Here is a 23,777-nt window from a genome sequence, read left to right as displayed (position 1 = left end):
ATGGGTTTCATTGTTTTTGGTTAAATGTAATATTTTGGCATTACGGTGCAAGCCAGGGTTAAGAATTGTTGAGGCTGCATCGATTACTCGGTTGTATTTATTAAGGCAAGACCTGTTTTGGCTTGCATGAGGTTTCTGAGATTTTTTTTGTTGGTTTTCCTTAATATGTTGCTAGACAGCTTCGGACCATATATATATATATATATATATATATATATATATATATATATATTTCCAATGGTTCTCTCAGATGTTCTTTTTGTTGGTTTTCCTTAATATGTTGCTACACAGCTTCGGACCATAAGTATATATATATATGGTTCTCTCAGATGTTCTTGTGTTTATCTTTCTGTCTTCATAAGAATGTAAAGCACAATTTTCCTATTTAGAGGTTCAGCAATATCCTGTTGTGATGGAAACGTTTATAGTTTTTCCAAAAATGTTATCGCTCCGCTTGTGAACAATTCTGCTAAATTGTTTTGCACGATGGATGCCTTTTACTTCATATTTATCCATTATCTCATTTCCTAGCTATTCTGTTTGATAAGGATTATGTTTTTTTTTTTAAAGAATGTGCGATGGTGTTCGGGGAAACAGGGTCACCTTCAGGCTCAAACCCTAAAATCTTAAGATATTTATTTTTTGGTATCCTAATCTCGCAGAGTCATATATATCTGTGCTGGATATTTATACATTTAGTTTCAATTCTTGGGTTTTATGTCTCACAAGTGGGTCTTGGCTAGTATTCATCGTTCTGGCTACGACCTTGGAAATTTTTCCCATTTAAAGTCCTATGGAAATTTGTGTTTCTGTGTTACCATAACTGCTAATTCATTTGTTTTGCTCTCGCTGGAGAAATACTTCCTACTGTTTAAGCTTTCATTGTTCGGTAGTTACTCTTCTGATTCTAGTATGCGTGTGCATAATTATGGTTTTTCCATTTTCTTGTCTCGGTTCTTACCTGAGATTTAGGGCAAATATACATAGCTCAAATTGTTCAACATTTACCTTAATATAAAGAAAATATCACTGCTACTCTGTAGGTTAAAATAAGACCGTATTTAAATACACAGAACCCACAATTTAATTGAAATAATGTTTCACATAGTATTACTTAAAAATCATACAGTTGTTTCCGGAAATTTCGCTGGTCCTTTAGATTCATGCAACCACTTACAGTTTCCGGTTTACAAAATTAATAGTTTTTCAGTTGCAACCCATCTGGTTTGTCATTCTTTGGCTACCATTAAACTTGCGGCATGAATTGTTCTTTACAGTCTAGATTATCCTAGGGTAACTATTAAACAAAAAAGCATATTAACTTACTATGAAATTCACAAAACCCTACTACTACCATTTTTTCAAATTAATATCAATGAGAGAGCCTGCTCCCTCTATGTCATTCATCATTGTCTGAGTGATTTCTACAGTACTACTTACCTGTTCTTTGATTTTAACAATATCCAACGAACTTTAATCACCTTTCCAATGTTCTCGCTTGTCAACCACCCGTCCTTGAGATTCGTCTTCAAGACCAAATCTCCCCCCAAGCCTGCTGTAAGGTTGCTGTCTTTAGCTAAATTTAATGCACTCTGTGCTAATGCTATCTGGTCATCACTAGACTTAGCATTTTCCCCCCTTACCGTCTGTCCCAACAACACGATTTTTCCTCCCCCCACCCCTTTTTCCTCTGGGGTGTTTCAGTTAGGGGAGGCAGTTAGGGTATTCTTGGAAACTTCCCTTTTTTACTTCTTACATGAGAAGTTATCCAAATCTTTTATCACTCAATCATTTCCTTGATTCAGAAAATTAATAGTTTATTATTCAACTAACAGAAAATAACAATATTGTCCAGTTTGTTCTTTTACAATGGTAATTAAAATATTTACAGTTTCCCTGGGGATATTACATCTCCCCCCCTGAATGCAAACATCGTCCCGATGTTTTTCAGCCTCAAACAGTTGTGGATATGCTTCTTTCAAGAGTTGTTCATCTTTCGAGGTGGCCTCCTCTAGCCCAAAGCACTGCCATTGCACTTTAACCTGAGTGATGACTCGCTTCCATAGCGTGACTTCTCTCCGTTCAAGTATAGTCCACGGCTCGACCAGAAATTCTCCTTTCGGTTCGACCTGAACCAACAAAATTTAAAGTCAATTTTGCCTTCAACGTCATAATTAATCGACCTACTTAGGATTTTATTTTACCTGTATATCTTGCCAACTGACTATGTGCTTAGGATCATAAATGTATCTCTTTAGTACTCACACATGGAAAACATTGTGGACCCGAATATGGCTCGGTAGGGCGAGCTGATAAGCTACTGGTCCAACTCTTGCTAGAATTTGAAAGGGTCCACAAAACCAAGGTGCCAGCTTGGTACACCCATTCCATTGTAACGTACTCCTTTTTGCTCGAATTCTTACATACACATGATCTCCCACTTGATATTCCTTAAAACTTCTCTTCTTGTCGACGAAATTCTTTTTCCCATCTTGGGCTGCCTTCAAATTGAATCAAACCTTCTTGACCATCTCTTCCATTTCTTTTAACATTTCAGGTCCCAACATTATCTTATCCTCCGGTCCCCCTCAACTGGAGGGTGTACAACATTTCCGGCTGTACAGAACCTCAAACAGGCCCATTTGCAAGGAAGTATGATATTCGTTGTTATACGCAAATTTGACCAGGTGCAAATAGTCTTCCCATTTAGAGGGTTGCTGCATTACATAAGACCTCAACATGTCTTCTACTACTTGATTCACTCGTTTAGTTTTTCCGTCAGTTTGAGGATGGTAAGCCGTACTGAAATTTAATTGAGTCCTTAGCCCTTCAAACAGTGTTTTCCAAAAGGCTGAAGTAAATTTCACATCTTTGTCAGAAATTATAGTTTTTGGCAGCCCTTGTAGTCTGATAATGTTTTGCATAAAAATGTGGGCAATCTGTACAACTTTATAAGTGGATTGAACTAGTATAAAATGAGCTGACTTGCTTAATTTTTCGACTACCACCATGATGGAATCATTGTTTCTTTTTGTCTTGGGTAATCCCGTTATAAAATCCATAGAGATAGTTTCCCATTTCCACTCCGGAATTGGTAGTGGTTGCAATAATCCTGCAGGGTGCTGATGTTCTGCTTTAATTTGTTGACATTCCAGACAACGTGTTAGATATTCTGCTACATCCTTCTTCATTCCAGGCCAATAGTACTCCTTTCGGAGTGCAGTAATCATCTTTTGATACCCCGGTGTCCAGCATAAGGTCTTTTGTGAAATTCATCTAAAATCAAGTTTTTAATGTCCATTTGGTTGGGTACATACAACCTGTTTTTATATTTCAGCATGCCAACAACATCCACAGTGTACCCTTGCTGATTTTCTTTGTTGTTTGGAATCTGAACCTACTGTCTTATTTGCTGATATTTCAAATCTTGTGCTGTTGCCGCTTTTATCATGTCATCGAATGTAGTTTGCACCCCGCTGCAAGCAATTTTGTATAGACAATGTGCCTTCCGACTTAAAGCATCCACTACCCGGTTCTCCTTTCCTTTTAGATGCTTAATCTCAAAATCAAAACCACTTAAGAAGTCTACCCACTGTGCCTATCTGGCATTTAAGGTAGGCTGACTGAAATAATTAGTTAAGTTGTGATGATCTATCATTAACAAAAATTTCCTCCCCATTAGGTAGTGGCGCCACATTTTTAAGGCGTGAATAACAGCTGCCAGCTCCAAATCATACGCAGAATATTTTTGCTCATGTTCCTTTAACTTTCTAGACTCGTAGGCGATTACCTTACCCTCTTGCATCAATACTCCTCCTACTCCTTCCTTACTTGCATCTGTACACACCACGTAATCCTTTGCAGGATCTGCTATGCTTAGTATAGGCGCTATGGTGAGCATATACTTGAGCTGTTCAAAACTCTTTTGGCATTTTGTAGTCCATTTAAAAGCATTCCCTTTATTCTGTAGAGAGGTGATAGGGTAGGCCGCTCTGGAAAATCCTTCCACGAATCGTCTATAATAACCAGCTAGCCCCATAAAAGATCTGATATCCACTACGTCCTTTGGAATGGGCCATTCCATTATGGTCTTAATCTTTTCGGGATCCACCGCAATCCCATCCTTAGTAATGATATGTCCTAAGTATTGAATTTGTTCCTTAAAGAAATCACACTTGCTGTACTTGGCATACAATTGATGTTCCCGGAGGGTTTGCATCACCAGTCTAAGATGTTCCTTATGATCCTCCATATTTCGGGAATATATCAGTATATTGTCAATAAATATTAACATGAATTTATCTAAATACTGATGAAATATGCTATTCATCAAACACATAAAGGTCGCAGGAGCATTGGTTAACCCAAAGGGTAATACCACAAACTCATAGTGTCCATAGCGAGTCCTAAAAGCAATTTTGGCAATATTTTCCTCTCTGATTCTGATCTGGTGATATCCTGATCGTAGAGATCAATTTTTGAAAACACAGTCACCCCTTTTACTTGGTCAAATAGTTCGTCAATCTAGGGTAGAGGGTACTTGTTCTTGACTGTTAACTTATTTCACTGTCAATAGTCCATACATATTCGAAGGGCGCCATCTTTCTTTTTGACGAACAACATAGGGGCTCCCCAAGGTGACACACTGGGGCGAATGTAATTCTTGTCCAACAATTCCTGTAGTTGCATTTTGAGCTCTATCGGTTCTGGCACGCTCATACAATAAGGAGCTCGAGGCAGTGGTGCTGCTCGTGGCATCAAATCAATAGTGAAGTCTATATCTCTCTTAGGTAACAGCCCGGGTATCTCTTCTAAAAATACATCAGCATAATCCTGAACAATAGGAATAGTATCCAAGGTGGTTGTCTTGTCCTTTGAGTTGGAATATCCAACCTGAATAGCGTAAACCTGACACCCTTTTCTGATACATTTTGCTAGATGAGAAGCGGTTATTCGTTGAACCTGCACGGGCCTCAGAATACCTTGCATCTCCTTCATTTTTCCCAGCTCATCCTTGTAGCAGATTCTTTTCATTTTACATTTTATAATGGACCAACACTTTTTTAACTAGTCCATGCCTATCAACACATCATAAGATCCAAGGGGAAGTATGTTTAAGTTTTCCCTTAAAGTCTGACCTGCTATTTCCAGAGGGCAGTCATTGATCGTGGCCAACACCCACCTCTTTGCCCCAGTTGCCAATTGTACTAACCAGGGGTTTTTAGATTTAACTGACTGTAATTTACAATGCTCCACAACCTTAGGACTAACATAACTTAGGGTAGCACCAGGATCAATTAAAACAGATACGGTATGATTAAAAATCTTACCTTCAAACTCCACCATAGTTGGCTGATAATCTGCCTGATGATCATCGAGAGCAGCATTAATTTTTGGAATGCTCTGGGCCACATCGCCTACTGTTGAAGCCTCGTGGATTTGTGAAACATGTTTGATGCCTTTACGATGAGGACAGTTTTTAACATAGTGTGCCCCCCCACATCCCCAACATTGTACCAGGGTCTTTCTGTTCCTTCGTTATCAAATCTACCAGATTGCTCGCTGAATTTTGTTTCAGATGGTGGCTTAATTCTGAGTGGGTTTTTGGGTTGGTTTCTATTGTTTTGTCCCTTGGAAAATCCTTTGCCAACACTACTCCGATTTCCTTTATTGCCCATAGAAATTCTGTTATTTTTCTTATCAGCGCATTTTCTACTCAGTATTTCACCCTTCTGCTTGCTTTGCTGATAGCATATCCTAGCTTTTCGTATAACCTCGTCCATTGTTTTTGGGTTATCGAATTCAATTCTCTCCCTCATTGCCACAGGTAAACTGCTGACAAAACGTTGTACCTTGGCCTTTTCCTCATGTATGTAAGGTACATAACGGAGCAAGGAGGTAAAACGGGTGATGAACTCATCCATGGTTTGTTGTCCAAGCCACAGATCATGAAATTCCTTGCTTTCTCATCATAAAATTGTTCCGTCAGATATCTTTCCTTAAAGAATTTTTGGAATTTTTCCCAAATTATATTTTGTTCATTTACCCCGCTTACAATCTTGACCTCTTCCCACCATAAAGTGGCCTTCCCTTGCAGTTGAAAGATAGCCAGTCGAGCCTTTAGATTGTGATCGTACTCATATAATTGAAAGTATTTATTCATGTTAATTAACCAGGCTTCGGCTGCTTCTTCCAGCTCTCCATCGAAGAGTGGCAGTTTAATTTTCCAGAATTCCCCTTGTAATTCCACTTGCTGCCTTTTTGATGTGGGGTGCTTTGAAGCATTGTCTGACTTCTCTTCCTGATGTTCTTCCCCTCCTCCTATTCCTTCAAGTTCCGTATTGTAGCCCTGTTCCTCAGACATTCGGCCCCGCTCAGGGCTAGGAATCGGCTGGCGCTGATTCTGCTTATCAGACAAGCTTTTCAAAATCTTCTCCTATTCCATGGTTAGCCTTGCATTATCCTCCCGTAAGCGCACCATTTCTCTCTTTAGTTCCTGAACTGTCTCAAGTATGGTCAGGTTTGTGTTGCGAGCTTCCTCTCCTAACTGCACCCATATTTCTGAATTATGTTCAAGGAATGCTGCGGGTCCTAAGCCTGCCATGGTTATGTGCAGTTCACTGTCTGATCCTCTTATATCTGTTGTTGTTCTGGTTCCATTGTACTTTACTTCACACATTAATAGACCATTAACAGTTTAAAAAAGTCAAAAGAAACAACACCTATTTACACAATGCATTCACCAGAGGTCATAGTTTTGCAACTTGGCTCTAATACCACATGTCATAACCCCATTTACACAATAAAAAAAAATTAATACAATTTACCCACATGTATCCACACTCACTAACCACTGTTAAAATGTAATTAAGTTCTTTTTGTGTGAACCAAACTAGGGTCATCCACGCATCCGGATATTACAACATCATTTGCAATCACAAGTCAAAGGGTTCAATCATCGTTTAATGGTCTGCTATGAAATCAATAATTTGTATTGTGGAGGACAGTCCCTTATTCGTTTTGAATTTAGTGACCCATCCCTCCAGCTCAGACTCCAGGACTTGCCTCGAGCTCGGCGCAACTTGGTTTTGGATGGCATTTACACTACCTGTCAAGATGTGTTAATGTGCATTGTAGAGCTGTCAGTGATCCTCGAGATCCATTGCCACATCTATGGAGGAGATCACCAAACCTTGATCCAACGGCTTTGGGTAATTTGGTGTGTCTTACCATCTTCCGGGACCAGCTTCACGATTCATTTTTCCCTTTCCTCCTTCGCGCTAAGCTCTGCTCTCTGCCCATGGCAATTGGTTTGTTCTGTAAGCATGTCGCTTGATGCTGCTAGATCGTCCCGAGTACTGCTCAAGGGGTTCGTGCTCATGTTCAGAAATATTTTTGTTGATAACCAGGTGAGGAAATTTGCATCTATAGATTTTCTTTTACTGTTAACTTGGAAAATGTTACAGGTTTTACTATTCTAATTCCTCTGTTTCTGGCTATCTTCTGCAAGTTTGGGAAATGGTTGAGGCTGTGCTTTTGAAAAGTCCTTCAGAGGGTTTCAACCCCATCCATACAGGGCTTGAGCCTCTAATGGTTTTTCGGGTAAGCTCAAATGGCTCCCTTACTGATTTTTGTTTCGAGTGGCGAATTCTCTCTGCCTAAAGGTGTATTCTCAGAAATATTGGCATACTGGAAGCTCCACTGTCATAGGGAACTACCTGTGTCGAGCTGCGCATAGAGCTCCTTGTTTGTCCCCATGATGGGTTTTATTATTTTTTGGTTGAATGTAATATTTTGGCATTAGGGTGCAAGCCAGGGTTAAGAACTGTTGAAGCCGCACCGATTATTGGGTTGTATTTATTAAGGCTAGACCTGTTTTGGCTTGGATGAGGTTTCTGAGATTTTTTTGTTGGTTTTCCTTAATATGTTGCTACACAGCTTCAGACCATATATATATATATATATATATATATATATATATATATATATATATATATATATTTCCAATGGTTCTCTCAGATGTTCTTGTGTTTATCTTTCTGTCTTCATAAGAATGTAAAGCATGATTTTCCTATTTAGAGGTTCAACAATTTCCTGTTGTTGATGGAAACGTTTATAGTTTTTCCAAAAATGTTATTGCTCTGCTTGTGAACAGTTCTGCTAAATTGTTTTGCACGATGGATGCCTTTTACTTCATATTTATCCGTTATCTCGTTTCCTAGCTATTCTATCTGATAAGGATTATGTTTTTTTTTTTTAAAGAATGTGCGATGGTGTTCGAGGAAACAGGGTCACCTTCGGGCTCAAACCCTCAAACCCTAAACTCTTAAGATAGTTATTTTGTTGGTATCCTACTCTCGCAGAGTCATATATCTCTATGCTGGATATTTATATATTTAGTTTCACTTTTTGGGTTTTATGTCTCATAAGTGGTTCTTGGCCAGTATTCATCATTCTGGCTATGGCCTTGGAAATTTTTCCCAGTCAAAGTCCTATGGAAATTTGTGTTTCTGTCTTACCATAACTGCAAATTCATTAGTTTTGCTCTTGCTGGAGAAATATTTCCTACTGTTTAAGCTTTCATTGTTCGGTAGTTACTCTTCTGATTCTGGTATGCATGTGCATAATTATGGTTTTTCCATTTTTTTTGTCTTGGTTCTTACCTAAGAATTAGGGCAAATATACATATCTTAAATTGTTCAACGTTTACCTTAATATAAAGAAAATATCACTACTACTCTGTAGGTTAAAATAAGACCGTATTTAAATACACAGAACCCACAATTTAATCGAAATAATGTTTCACACAGTGTTACTTAAAAATCATACAGTTGTTTCCGGAACTTTTGCTGGTCCTTTAGATTCATGCAACCACTTACAGTTTCCGGTTTACAGAATTACTAGTTTGTTGGTTGCAACCCATATGGTTAGTCATTCTCTGGCTACCATTAAACTTGCGGCATGAATTGTTCTTTACAGTCTAGATTATCCTAGGGTAACTATTAAACAGAAAAGCATATTAACTTACTATGAAATTCACAAAACCCTACTGCTACCATTTTTTCAAATTAATATCAATGAGAGAGCGTGCTCCCTCTATGTCATTCATCATTGTCTAAGTGATTTCGACAGTACTACTTACCTATTCTTTGATTTTAACAATATCCAACGGACTTTAATCACCTTTCCAATGTTATCGCTTGTCAACCACCCGTCCTTGAGATTCGTCTTCAAGACCAAATCTCCTCCCCAAGCCTGTTGTAAGACTATTGTCTTCAGCGAAATTTAATGCACTCTATGCTAATGCTATCTGGTCATCACCAAACTTAGCGTTTTTCCCCCTTACCATCTGTCCCAATAGCACGGTTTTTCCTCCCCAGCACTTTTTCCTCTGGGGTGTTTCAGTTAGGGGAGGCAGTTAGGGTATTCTTGGCAACTGCACTTTTTTACTTCTTACATGAGAAGTTATCCAAATCTCTTATCACTCAACCATTTCCTTGCTTCAGAAAATTAATAGTTTATTATTCAACTAATAGAAAATAACAATATTGTCCAATTTGTTTTTTTAGAACAGCAATTAAGATATTTACCGTTTCCGTGGGGATATTACATTTGTTGCGAATAATCTGTCACATATTCAGAAATTATTATTTTGTTAGAGGAATTGTTTAACGAAAACTTAATCAGAATAAACACAATTAATGAAAAAGAAAAAGAAAATATTTATAATTAAGTTTAATAGAGAAAATGAAAATATCTATAATTAAATTTAATAATAAAAATAAAAATAATAAAGAAAATTGTTGAAAACCAAAATATCTCTAATTAAATTTAATAATGAAAATGAAAATATCTATAATTAAGTCTAATAATGAAAGAAAATATCTATGACTTCAAAGCATGCACTTCTGCTACAGAGTTTAGAGGAACAAAATTTTCAAAAACAAATATAATATTTATTAAATTATTTTTTTAAATTACATAGCTGTTTATTATTGAGGAAGAAAACTCTCGAATTTTTTGAAGAAAAAACTTCATCTCAAAGATTTGGATTTGGATTCTCAGTTCTATCTTAACTACTCAATCTCTAACCAATTCTAAAAATTTCTAAAATTTTCCAAATTAACATCCTTCTCTAAAGACGAAAATATCGAAGAGGTTACACACCAGGAATCACATCTCTAACGGGAAGTACTGTTTGACGATCACATAAACCCTAAAACGTCTTGAGACTAGATGCATTATTCAAAAGATTACAAAGGTGGCATAAGCCCTCACGTCTCTATGACGTAATGAAACTGGGATTTCTTCATTTCTTCCATGGCTTCCATGAAACACTTGACGAGGATATCAGCGTTCACATAATCCTTGTGAGCGTGAACTTGCACCAGGACAGAGTCCATATAGCTCACAATAAAAACTCCCAGCGCCTGCAACAAGAAGTTCCTCAGTTCCAAAGAGATATGGGAGAGCACTTTGATTCCAATCAAAAGAAAAATAATGGGAAAACAGAAGTAACCTATTTACTCACTTGAGGCAAGCCGGTTACAAAGAACGAAAAACTTTTTATTGGATTCCCATAAATTGCTACCTTCTCCATTGGGCCGATCATGTTTGATAACATCATTGTTGTATTGGACAGAGCCTTGTATATATATCTACACATTGCCTGTATGAAACTCAGAATTAAGAATCCGTAACACTCAATCAGTTTCATACTTTTTATAATAGATCCAGTGAACGTACCCGTCGTCCTTTCAACATCGCTATATATCTCGGTAGTTTGACGAGGAAAAAGACCCCCAAGGATATTTTATGCCTGTCGAGTCTCTGCTTTGCCATTTTCACAAAATCCAGAGGATTCTCCAGCTTTCCCATTAGAGGTACTTCCACCGGCAAAAAACCAATGTGATTTCCCCAAGGCACTTGAGCCTTTGGTTTTAACATCTCCTCCATGTTCTGCACGGTTTACGCCGTCATCAGATCTCAAAATATGTTTGTCTAGGCAACGCTCTTATATGGATAAACTTATTTGAAATGTGATGGGTTTGTCAAAGAGAGAACCTGTAATCCAGCCATCGTTCTCGTGTTTATCATAGATAATGCTGTGAGTTTGGAGTTCTTCAATTGTTTAATAACATCGTCTTTTGGTCTGTCAAACCTCTTTTTGTAAGCATCTTGTATACCATATTCTCCAACTGCATACATATTACAAAGTGTGTTTCATGAAAATACTAATTGAAAACATGAAAAGGGACCCAATCAAAATATATTTCATTGATCATTACCAATGTTAATTGGTCAAACGAGATTTTTTTAACTGTACAAACTTTGGCAAAAGGTTTATTTTTATTTTATTTATATTTTTTATTAAATTTAATAAATTTTAAATTAATAAAAATAATTTTAAATCTAAAATTAACATACATGTTATTTAAGCACAATCACATTTATGGTTGATATAAGCCTCATAGATGTATATCAATCAATTAATGGAAATTTATTACTCTGCTACCTGGAAAAGGATAATCGCCCATAATAACTTTGGGTTAATTAATTAGAATTCTAAGCTTCCTTCAAAAGCATCGGGTATTAAGCTTTGGTTCCTTTAGGAATCCAGTGTATAATTTATCATCAAGAAGCAGCTACCAACCATTCTTTTTATAGAGGAGGCCGGGTATATAAAAGCAATATAAACCTGATGTAAAAATATAAATATCGATGTAATCTCATATATATATATATATAACATCTTCAAAATTTCTGAAGTTAAAAGAACGATTATATATAAAGATGGTTTTCAATTTTCAATCCATCTGGGTGGTTTGAATTTAGATGATAACAAAAATTATCAATAGCAAATTGTTACAGACATCCATTCTTTTTCGTTGATATCATAATTATCAAGTTTGAATTATCATAGTTATCAAGTTTGAATTTGAATTTGGATTTGGATTCGAATTCAATATGATACGATAAAAAAGTTTGATGAAAAAAATTCAATTTGGAAAAAATTGAACACTATCTATATATATTTATATATATATATAATTTAAATACTTTGTCTTCATTTTCTTCTCATTTATTTTGAAATTTAAATAATTTTAATCAATATAATATACAAAACTCAAATATTGGTCATTAGTTTCTGATTTCATTTTAAATTTTTTTTTTTATAGTTAACACATTTAAAAATTAAATGTTCAAAACTTATTTTTATAAAATTCCTCTTAACATAAATATATATAGAAAATCAATTCTTAACCTAAATATATATAAAAAAATCAATTATATTTATAAAATTTGCTCAACTTCAAAATTTCCCTTCCTTATTACCTTGGTTAATTTTTTAAAATATTAAAAGAAACACTAAAATTTTTAAATCTGGGAAAATTTCAGCTCTCTATTAGTTTCCATTTTGAGTAAATTTTAAAATCTGGGAAAATTTCTTCTCCCTATTAGTTTCCATTTTACATGAGTTTCCCTTTTACCTGCTATCTTGCCTCCATTAACATATATTTTGTGTTTAGGAATAATTGTATTTACCATTTTAGACCAGCAAATTAATAGATCTTATAGTAAACCATGCTTTTTTTTTAACTAATTAAAAAAAACTATGATTTCATTCGTTTATCTAATAAAAAAAATTAGATTAACTAAATTTTGATTCCACCTCTAAGTCCCAGATTAGGTATTACCTGCCAGGCTTACAAGCAAGAGATAATAAGTAATATGAATCTGCAGAAAATAAGCTCAGAAATAATAAGAGCCTGATTAGGAATGCACACCCTCACAGCAGGCGGCTAATATAAACCGGATCGAATTTTTTTTATCTAAGTATTCGAAATACGAATCGAACTCACGAATGGTTCAGGGGTATTGGGTAACTATGATTGATACTAGTTAAATAGAAACACATAATACTAATTAAATGGAAACACATAAACTATCGTAGCACTAAAATAACTTGATCTTTCATTAGTAAATAATGAGTTAATTAAATATTTTTGGACAACTTCATTACTTAAAATAAGTAATGTCACTCACTGGACTTCTTATTTTTAGCTTTTTTCTAAATATCCAGTCTTTTCAGATATTCAGTGATTCCAAAATAATAATTGATCATATCACAAGAAATAATCATATTAAAAAACAGTATCTATCTGGGTGGTTGAACAGAATTAATTTTCTCAAGAAGGATGACTATTCTATTCAACAGAGCTCAAAATTTCCAGGCTGATATATTATCAAAGAAAAGACTTCTTACACAAACGAGATTCTGAAATATGGATATAATTATTGAAGCAGACACTTTTTCGATTCAAAAATTCTCTCTTCCAGGCACATAAATCTTATATTTCATCATAAATTTCCCACTTATGTTTTCAGGATATTGTTTTATCTTACTATACCTTGTAGTATTATATGTATGTCCTCGTACAGGTGGGGAAAGAGGCCACACTTGGGGTTTTTTAAGACTTTATCTACTATAGCTAATTGCTGTCTGTTTAAAGCTTTTATATCCCCATCTGGTTAATTGCTTTTTGGCTGCTCAAAACTTTATTATTTTTCATTAGTTAATTAGCTATCTGTTTAAAGCTTTTATATCCCCATCTGGTTAATTGTTTTTTGGCTGCTCAAAACTTTATTATTTTTCATTAGTTTCGAGGGAATCTTGGCTTCATGCCATATCAGAACTAGTTTTCTCTCTTCTACAGTATTGTAAAGGTTTGGTTATATCTCATATCAGGCTATATCCAGATGTATTTTGGTTTATTATGGTTATTTAGTTAATACAATCAAGCTTTGTTCGTTTTGAAAAAAAAATCTACTCACAATCCCCTTACCAACTGTAATTTGATACATTTACTGTAAATACATCCCAACCATGCTATTCGCTTCCAACTCAGCAATATCTCTGGTCGTGCCCCTATCCATTGTAATGCTGTCTACCAACAAAATCTGCAACACAATGTAATGGGTGCAAAAACTAAATGCAGCACAAGAGTACTCGATCTTTCTAAGGCTCTGCACTTATTTGGAAAAGGTTTGCAGTGATGTTATCATCAATGAACCCGGAAAAGACTAAACAAACAGATAACGAAAATTTAACTCATACCCACAAAATATAACAAGAGCAATAGTGTTTTATTAGATATGCGGGGAACAAGGTAAAATAAATGGACGGCCTCTTCATTCGTTCAGACGCTCAACAGTGGGCACAGAGGGAAGTCGATCGATTCGAAACGATTGAACAATTTGCAGAAAAATAAAAAAAGTTTTGAAAATTTAATTGGTTTCTTTGAAGCTCAAAATCGGTTCAAACACTTGTCATCTCATTTATTAGGTTTGATTGTGTATTAATTAAGAATCATCTCATTTATTAGGTTTGATTGTGTATTAAATTAAGAATCATCTCATTTATTAGGTTTGACTGTATTAACTTAAGATTATTTTATGATTATGAAATCCAGATCATCAATATTTAAAAAAAAGAAGAAAAAGAAGCCCATTCCAATATCGACCCAGCCTATCCGATTAATTACAAACCTATCTCGAAAGATGTGATCTGTCAATGATCCTCAGGTGCAGCATCGTACATAATGAGCTCTATTAGATATCTGTGAAGGTATTGCTTAGCCAAGGTATTGCTTAGCCTTGGTCCAATGGCACATAGCCTTTGTTAACAGCACATAGTCATCGTCCCATGTATATAGCCGTCTCGTTCACAGCTCGTTTCATCAACGCTTTCCTCTCCTTGTTTCCTCCGCTCTCCCGTCAGTCTCACGCATCCCCACATCCACGCATTCCCGCATTCCCCACTACGCCCTTCATTCCACATATCACTCCTGATCAACTAACAACCTCATGGCCTAATACGAGTCATCTCACATCCCGATCCATATACATATCACCTCCCGATATTAGGGGACATCCACTGATAAGGCCCAACTCCCAAGATCCAATTTCCCAAACTGCAAACTCCAATCTACAACTACTAACTCCCCTACTACACACTCCACACTCCAACAACTGACACATCTTACGAGAATACCGTTCCCAAACACTGATACATCTTACAAGAAAGGCGGTACACCGGACGAGAACATCGTTTGAGGTAGGTCAGGTGGTCCACCAGACGGGCAACAGAGCACATATTACGGGGGAGGACGCTTCACAAGCAACTGAGCCTCCAGGGAGGCTAGACCCGATTGATTTGTAGAAACTGAGAAGTATTTCGGGGAGACAAGTTACAAATGATGAGTCTGCCGAGAGGGGCGTTCCAACTTCATCGTCTTATTTGAGAGGCGTTTCAACTGATACACATCTTAGGTACACATCCATTCCCCAGCTCACAGCCCAATAAACTACACAGATAACGTACCCATCAAGGAGGGCTAAGTTACCCCATCGAGGTACAATTTCACAGAACAAGAATCGCACCATCATACCACGTCCTCATCATTACAGATCACGTCCCCTTCATTTCCCATCCCCACATACATGCATTACCCATTACCGCTTTACGTTCAATACGCTTTCCACATCAGTCCGCTTTCAGTCCGCCTGCCCAGGACACGTCTATCAAGCAAGCCACCACACAGGACATGTATTACAAGTGTGTTGGTGGTCGCCGATAGAAAGTATTATTACAGGAGGTGGTCCTTGTTGATAGCCCATTGCTGATAGCCAATTCATTATAGCGCACTCCCCTGTTTCATTGCAGATTCGTCATATTGACCACCATTGACAGGAAGTTGGCATTACCCATAGCAGCTCATTGAAACCAGCCCTAGAACCTCAAACTAGACCTAGAACTTGAACTCTTACTTTCTTTACCTCGATCTTGACCTCAAAATTCACCTATAAGAAAAACCTACAACTATACCTCGAAACTAGAGCCTATAACGCTCGCTACGGGACATTCTATTGATTTGAGATTTCGGATTTTTGACAACAGTCTTACGAGTGGCGTGGGTGCATTTACTGCAGAGGTATTACGGGTGGGTGCCTGGAGAGGAGAGGGCTTCCCGGATTGAATTAATTAAGACACTTGATATCATCTTCCGAGAAAACCGTTCCCAACTGAACCATCTTACAAGATAGGCAGTACACCAGACACTAGCAACATCGACCGAGATAGGCCATTCAGAATAATAAGCTATCTCACCTTATCTTGTATCACGTACCCTTCATTCACAGATCACGCCCCAATACGAACCATACAAAAGAATTCGCTCTATTACTAAATCTTATAGCACACGTCCCCATCATTCCCGCTTTCCGTTCAATACGCAGTCCGCTTTCTTTACGCTTTCACTTTTCAGTTCAACCCGCACCAACCAACATCTTACCAGAAAAGCGTCCCCATCATTCCCAGATCACGGCCCAATCATATCCACATATCACGTACACATCGAGGGATAAGTTCATCCCCCATATTACGCTTTCTGTTCTTCCACACATTACGCTTTCTGTTCTTCCACACCATCACCTATGCTTGCTTTCAGTTCCATGCCAAAAATAGGTCAAAATAGTAATTGGACTTAAAGAGATCATTTTGGGGTAATTTGAGGGAGTAACAAAAATAGGGGGCCTTGTGATTTTCCTTCTAGAGTTCGCGAGGGGGCCTTGTTGTTCCCGCTACTCACTCAACCAACAATGAGTTTCTGATATTGAGTTGTTGATACGCTACGCATTGTTGTTAGTCGTTAGTTGCCTTCCAAATCATGCTTCCAAATCATGGGAGTTTTGGGCTTCATCAATTTCTCTTGGACCCCCAAGATGCTTATGCCAGAATGCGTTTTATGACTCGAATTGGGACCCACACGATATGAACCTGCTTCACACCGCTTTTCTTCCCATCCATTGATCAATCACGTTAGAAGCTTCTTTGAAATACTAGATCTTCTCAATATATGTATATGTATATGTATCGGAACAACCGAAGTTTGTCGGAAAAGGAATCGATGCTGTTCTGAACCTCTATGATACGTTGTCCATACTTCATATTGGGGTAATATGGGAAATAGAGAAATGCCTCTTTTTTAGATCTTCCAAATCATCTATACCACGGAGCGGGGACCCATAGGACCAGCCAGCAAACACTCACCCTTACTTTGAATACCGGTTGCCACCCGAGCATACGACAAAGAAAGGATTCCCCTGAACTAATGGTGCTCACCCCCAGACGGTATTGTAGGACCAGCCAGAAAACACCTACCCTTACTTTGACCGACTTTTACCTTACCACCCGAGCATACGACCAAGACAGCCCCAGACCTCAGGGGACAAACCCCTTACGTTACGCTAGTGTAGGATGGAGGACCAGACCCTTACGATTGTGGTTGATTGAGGACCAGAACCTTAAGATAGTGAGTGTTTGATTGAGGACCAGACCCGAGAGTGTTGGACCAGCCACTTTATTGCTTACTTTTCACTTTCAACCTCGGACCTGCTGTCCCTCCATTACTTATTACATTCACCTTGACCCCTACCTATACACGAATACTCAGCCCAGAAGGAAGCAAGCTAGTACCTATAGGGTTACCCTTACGTTACTTATTTGGTTGTTGGTCAAATCAGACATCGTGTTTTTTTGTTTACCTTACGTTCCCGGGACACTATGAAAAGACAGACAGATAGGCAGGCATTACCCCAATATGTTGAGTTAGGTTAGCTAGCAACACCTCGGGACAGGGCCGGAGGATGGAGGGAGAGACACTCCTATTTCTCTGGTTCGTCACCCAATGCCTTAGTTACCTACGGAACTTAGGGGCATATACTTAGTGGAGACGTGAATACGACTTAGGCGCAGCTACTCATTGTAGACGTGAATACGCTACTAGGACCAGCTACACCTGAACACCTGCATATTGTTAGTCCACCTATGCCTGATTTACCTACGGAACTTAGGGGCATATATTGAGGTAACTCTATATACGTGTATACAATATGACTTCTTGGACCAACCTTTACAACATATTTAGCCCAATTGGAGGTCAGAAGTGATTCCAGAAATAAAAATAAAATTAATCCATTATATTTCAACCCATTATACCTTCAAAAAATAAAATATAATCTAAAAATAAATCCATTTTTTGATAGATCTTAATTATCAAAATAAATTAACTGATTTTATCAATCTGGTATACTGCCCTAATATTTTGAATAAAATATATTCATACTAATACAAACATAACGTTATGCTTAAAATAGTATACTGACAACAGAAATAGTCGAGTAATATGTTAGAAACAGAACGCAGTTGCCATGAGAATGAATGATGTTAAACTCTGAAGCAATAAGGATGAATGTAGTAATAAGCATGATCAATGGGCTTAGCTGGCATACCACCTGAGAGGCTGATCTGTAAGTAGCGTTGCATGCCTGAGAAAATTATTCCTGTTATCACATCATTGACCGTCTGCAGGGAAAATCAAAAATATATGTAAAGATGCATATGAATTAGACTTGAGAAATAAGAATTATTAATCTGATATCACAATTTTAGTGTAGATTATGAAATATTACCCAAAAAAAATTGATTTTGAAATATTTTAGAAATTTGATATACAAAGAGAGTTTCAAACCTTTGATTAACAAGAACAAAGTCAAAGTGAAAAAGTCTGATTTCAAAAATATTTCAAAATCTACAAGCTAAAAATAACTGATACTACATACCCCTCCTACGGAATTCTTAATTTGTTTGATATCCTCGAGGGGAAAAGTAGCAGAAAGCAGCGCAACGGGCATTTTTTCGACTCCTCTAGGTCCTCGAATAGGAAGCTTGCTGTCATCAATCCTTCCTATCGCTCTCAGTACAGAGCTTATCACATCAACCAGAGTGTACCATAATACGAGCATCATATAACCAAGTCTGGGAAAAAACTTAGCTACTGTAATGTCCGGCGAAGTGGATTTAATACTGCGCTTGGCAGTAGGAAAGGTGGGCGGGAGATGAGGATTGTCGACTCTCCTGCAAATAGAAAACAACGTCGACATTAAAGAAATCCCATCTCCAAGGGAATGGTGGACCTTAACAACCATGGTGGCTCCGGCCTTCCTCGTTTTGTAATTCAGGAAGTGGAGCTCCCACAGTGGACGTGACTGATCAAGACATGTGAGCGACATTTTACAGATATACTCATCGACAACGGCATCGTAAGATTCTTTGCCAGGTGGAAACTCTACAATAAATGTGTGGTTATCGGTGTTCACAGTTGTTTTCTGCCATCGCAACAGTCCCCGATCATCAGCCTTCTGCAAAATAAATCACAATCTCAGAAACGAAAGTGCACTAGTGTATAAAACAAATCATGTACCATTAGGTGTATTTTACCATTATACAAGAGAAAAGTGGATTGGTCGATAGGAGAGCATTTGCGCAAGCTTTCTTGTAACGAGATATATCTGTAATGGCTTCTTCGAATTCGAAGATGCCATGTACGCACAAAGACAATCGCGAGCTGTTGAAAGCCATGCTAACCACGTCTACTGGCTGCCCTAATTGCCCTTCTCTACGTTTTTCACCTCTGCACAGATTCGGAATGCGCAGTTTGAGGCCCATGTTATGAACTGTTTCAGGAATAGAAACCATGGATTGCTAGACATAGCAGCCACTACCGTCTATATATATCGGCCAGGCCAGGAGTCCAGTCCCTTCCTCGTCCCTTCGTGGCCAACGATGGTAGCAGTGACTGGTACGTTGCACGGACACAGGTGTTGCTTGGCCATGTAGCGCAGAATCGGTATATCTGCCACACCATGTGAAACCATTGAATTAAATACAAGTAATGCCTGTGGAATCTTAAGATTAATTTAGGATATGAAAGTTTATTAATTCGGATTGCCAGAAGAATTTTTTTTAATGATGGTTAAAGTGGTTTGAAATTTTTTTAAATATGGTTAAAGTGGTTTGAATTTGGATAAAAAAATTTCAAAAAAAATTGTAAATATAGTGTTTGAATAATATTTTTATAATGAAAATAGATTCAACACCTACATTTACAAAAATCATTACCATATCACTAGAATTTCCATTACTTTTAAGTCATAAAAGCAATCTCCTTAGGTTACGGTTATTATTTTGCGATTGCATGGCATGTGTTGGAGTGTAATGTACATATACAGAATATTAAATACTTTGCATGTGTTGGATGATGTATATTTTTTTGTTGATAAGTGGGTGAGCAGTCAATGTCACTTGGGGATCGCATCAGGCTCAAATCATTACCAGATCACTAGAATTTCCATTACTTTTAAGGCATAAAAGCAATCTCCTTAGGTTATGGCTATTATTTTGGGAATGCATGGCATGTGTTGGAGTGTAATGTACATATACAGAATATTAAATACTTTGTATGTGTTGGATGATGTATATTTTTTTTGGTTGATAAGTGGGTGAGCCGTCAAAGTCACCCGGGGGATTGCATGGCATGTGTTGGAGTGTAATGTACATATACAGAATATTAAATACTTTGCATGTGTTGGATGATGTATATTTTTTTTGGTTGATAAGTGGGTGAGCTGTCAATGTCACCCGAGGATTGGCCTGAGCTGCACCAGCGGAAACCATGCTAGATTTTCTGGATTTTTTGGTATCCAGGCGAGACTAGAACCGGTGACCTTTGCTTATAGGTATGGGCGAGACTAGAACCGGTGACCTTTGCTTACAAAGCCTTAACAATGTGCTCCTTCACCAACTATTCTAAATCTCTTTGATAAAAAGTGAGCGGGCTTGGCGCGCCCTCGCTCAGCTTTGAACACAAAGCCTCACAGTGTTTACGAGTCCAACTTTACTGACCAACAACCTCCACCGACATTGTGTTGGATGATGTATATTATTTAAACACGATTACGGCTATTAATTTGGGATTGCATGGCATGTGTTTGATTTGTATTGTACATATACAGAGTATTAAATACTTTGCATGTGTTGGATGATGTATATTATATTATAGTATTAACATTAATTTTTTGTTACCGATAAACGTGTGAGATAACCATTGAATTAAATACGAGTAGTGTCTTGGGAATCTTTGGATTAATTTCTTATTGCACACATTAATTTGGCGTTGCTTTTTGACTGATCAATGACACATATACAGAATATTAAATACTTTTCATGTGTTCGATGCTGAATATTATATTATAGTATTAAAATCAATTATCTTAAAATGACAAACGCTTTGTAAGAGGATTATACAAATATGGTATAAGATAGGAATACATAATGATATAGGATTTTAAGTGACATAGCTACAAAGTATATAGAACAGTAATTCGCATGGTGAACGATGTATATTATAGTATTAAAATTAATTTCATTTTCAACTCATAAATATTTTGTAAGAAAGTAACATAAATATTTTGTAAGGTAGTAATAAATAATAATATAGGGAGTTTTAATTGTTTTGAGTTTTAGTTTTTTAAATTATAATTTGTTCCAAAGAGATTGTAAATTTTTATTTTTTAAATTAAGATTTAGTTTATGTTGTACTCGTTCTTGAATTTGTTTCGGGTTTCCAGTCCCAAGTATTGGATTCGGGTACAACTTTTCTTTTAAGAACAAAAATAATCTATAAGAATCAGGTTTTTCTATGAATCTGTTTTTCTATGAAGAACCGAATTCTCAAAAATAAAAAAAATGGGTTTTTTTTCCTTAAATAGGTACTGCGAACTCATAAAAAGATTGAGTTTTTTTTCCTTTAATGGGTACTGCGAACCCATAGGATCGGTACTCAAAAGCCAAAAATCAAGTTCTTTGGGTTCTTTAGGAAAAATTTATATTAAAAATTTAATTTTTAAACATTTTTTTATTGAAATTTAAAAAATAAAATTTAAAATTTAATAATATAATATTAACAAATGTCAAAAACTTAAAAATTAATTTTTAAAACATAAAATTAAAAAAATATTGAAATTTGAAACCTATGTCTATTTATATTTTCCAAAGCAAAACTAAAAGTAAACCTAAACTTTTAACTAACCCATCTACCCATCGAATTTCATTTTTGGTTCACCTGTTCAACTCGTTTACCCATTTCCAGCGGCAATGGACACAGCACCTTCGACGACGGAAGCATTAGGCTTCACCTTCAGACAGACAGAGCACCAGCATTAGCGTTAGGCGTTAGGCCATTTGACTATTCCATCACCAGCATTTGACTGTGCAGAGGACGTTGTTTGTGCAGGGCAGTGACACAGAGACGTCAGGAAGTTTGAGCTGGTGTTTGCGCTGGGTAGAGAGGCGAGACGTTGGTTCAGGTTGGCAAATACTCTTTTTTAGGCTTTTGGAAATATATGATTGCATTCTTCTTCATGTGAGAGGATTTCTTTGAAGCCTTATTGGTGAATGTCGATTCTGATTTTTTCACATGCAAAATGCCAAAAACTTGTTTCATGATGCCACACGTGAAGGGTATGTTTACCACAGTGGAAGCAATGTAGGCATGGACTTTCTCTATTTTAGTTTTTCTTTGTTGTTTTTAAATTTTTGTTTGGAGTCTAGACTCGAGTGGCTCTCCTGTGATTTCGCTCATGGCATGAATCTAGCCAGACACAATTCTTTCACAATGAATTTTGGATAAAGACATGAATAAAGACAACTTCCAGCAGTTTATGCGAGCACAATAGACTCAACCCTGCACTTTTCTTCAAAATTAAATGTTTTTCATTTTTTATGTCTAGTTTGAACTTTGAATAAGAAAAGGCTTTGCTATGACTTGTCAATTCTTATTTCAAAATCTAGCTAATGTTTTTGTCTTAGAGAAAGGAAACAAATCCTGAGGAAATATTTGGCATCTTTGGGCCTTTATTGCAAAATTCACAATTATCAATGTAAAGATTGGAAACTGTATAATTTATACCTTGGTAAGCCATTTCATTACCTGGAACTAGTGGTAGGGATCCTTTACTGGAAAGCCAAGGAGATCTCCTGCCCAAAATTTCATCTTTCCTCTAGCCAAGTGCCTCTTTCCTAGCACTTGTATCCACTATCTCAATGGACAGAGACTCTTCTTTTGAAATGGATTGAGACTTTTTTATTAATTGAAATAAATTAATAATCTTATTGCATCTATCATTTTAGGAGGCGTTGCACAGTTTAATAAATTAATTCCTTAGTAGGAAACACCATTGATAAGCTTGGAGGTGTATCTCTTGTCGGACCCTTGATAAATTTATGCATTAATTTACAGCTATATTAGGCTTGTTGTAGCAATTTGCAGTGCAGTTTTCCCTAATAGTAATAACGTTATTAGAACTACTTGTAAGTCTGCCCTATTAACTCCATTTCCCAGTATTGGATCTAGGCACTTGTCCTCCCTTTCAACCACCTTAAAACACTAAAAAAAAATTCTTTTAATTTTCTGTTTTGCACATCTGGAAGTTACCTAGGAATGCCCATTTGAAAACCTAGAAATCTGTTATTAGAATATTGTTTCAGTTCAAGATTCGAAAGACTAAAAGAATCCTCCCTAGCCTAATACACTAGGCCATATACTGACAAATCTATGACACTGATATTTTTGAAGGATCTGGTCAACCATATGCTTTTTGAGCAGTTTCTATTTTGTGCAATATTTTTGTGGGTGTGGTTTGGCTGGACCTTTTTTTGGTTGCATTATTATTTGTATCTTAATAGTAGCTTTGAGCTCTCTCACATAGCTATCATGGTTACACAGAAATGAATGTTATGTTGTCATAAAATATAGCTTAGTCTCTCATTATTATTAACATCTATTAACATAAATTTTACTTTGAATTTTGTTAAA

General features: G+C 36.7%; 1 protein-coding gene across 4 annotated transcripts; it reads right to left on the bottom strand.

Annotated features, from left to right (window-relative positions):
- Positions 1-9,993: 9,993 nt before the first annotated feature.
- LOC149201424 (wax ester synthase/diacylglycerol acyltransferase 11-like) lies at positions 9,994-19,745 on the bottom strand. Of its 4 annotated transcripts, none has more exons than XM_089399715.1 (7): positions 19,343-19,745; positions 18,685-19,263; positions 18,355-18,427; positions 11,065-11,198; positions 10,747-10,959; positions 10,532-10,669; positions 9,994-10,430 (listed from the first exon to the last, which is right to left on the bottom strand). In XM_089399715.1, exons 1-7 carry the CDS (start codon positions 19,598-19,600, stop codon positions 10,275-10,277), a joined length of 1,551 nt encoding a protein of 516 aa, XP_089255841.1. In that variant the 5' UTR covers positions 19,601-19,745; the 3' UTR covers positions 9,994-10,274. The 4 variants fall into 4 exon arrangements, with proteins under 4 accessions (XP_089255841.1, XP_089255844.1, XP_089255842.1 ...); XM_089399718.1 differs by having other exon boundaries at positions 10,532-10,658; XM_089399716.1 differs by having other exon boundaries at positions 18,358-18,427.
- Positions 19,746-23,777: the final 4,032 nt, after the last annotated feature.

This window comes from Pinus tabuliformis, chromosome 2_1 (genome assembly GCF_031772625.1).
Source record: "Pinus tabuliformis cultivar Carrire ecotype Pingquan chromosome 2_1, CPIR1, whole genome shotgun sequence".
Taxonomy (NCBI): Eukaryota; Viridiplantae; Streptophyta; class Pinopsida; order Pinales; family Pinaceae; genus Pinus; species Pinus tabuliformis.
The sequence above is the reverse complement of the archived record's forward strand: the minus strand, read 5'-3'. Positions and strand labels throughout refer to the sequence as shown.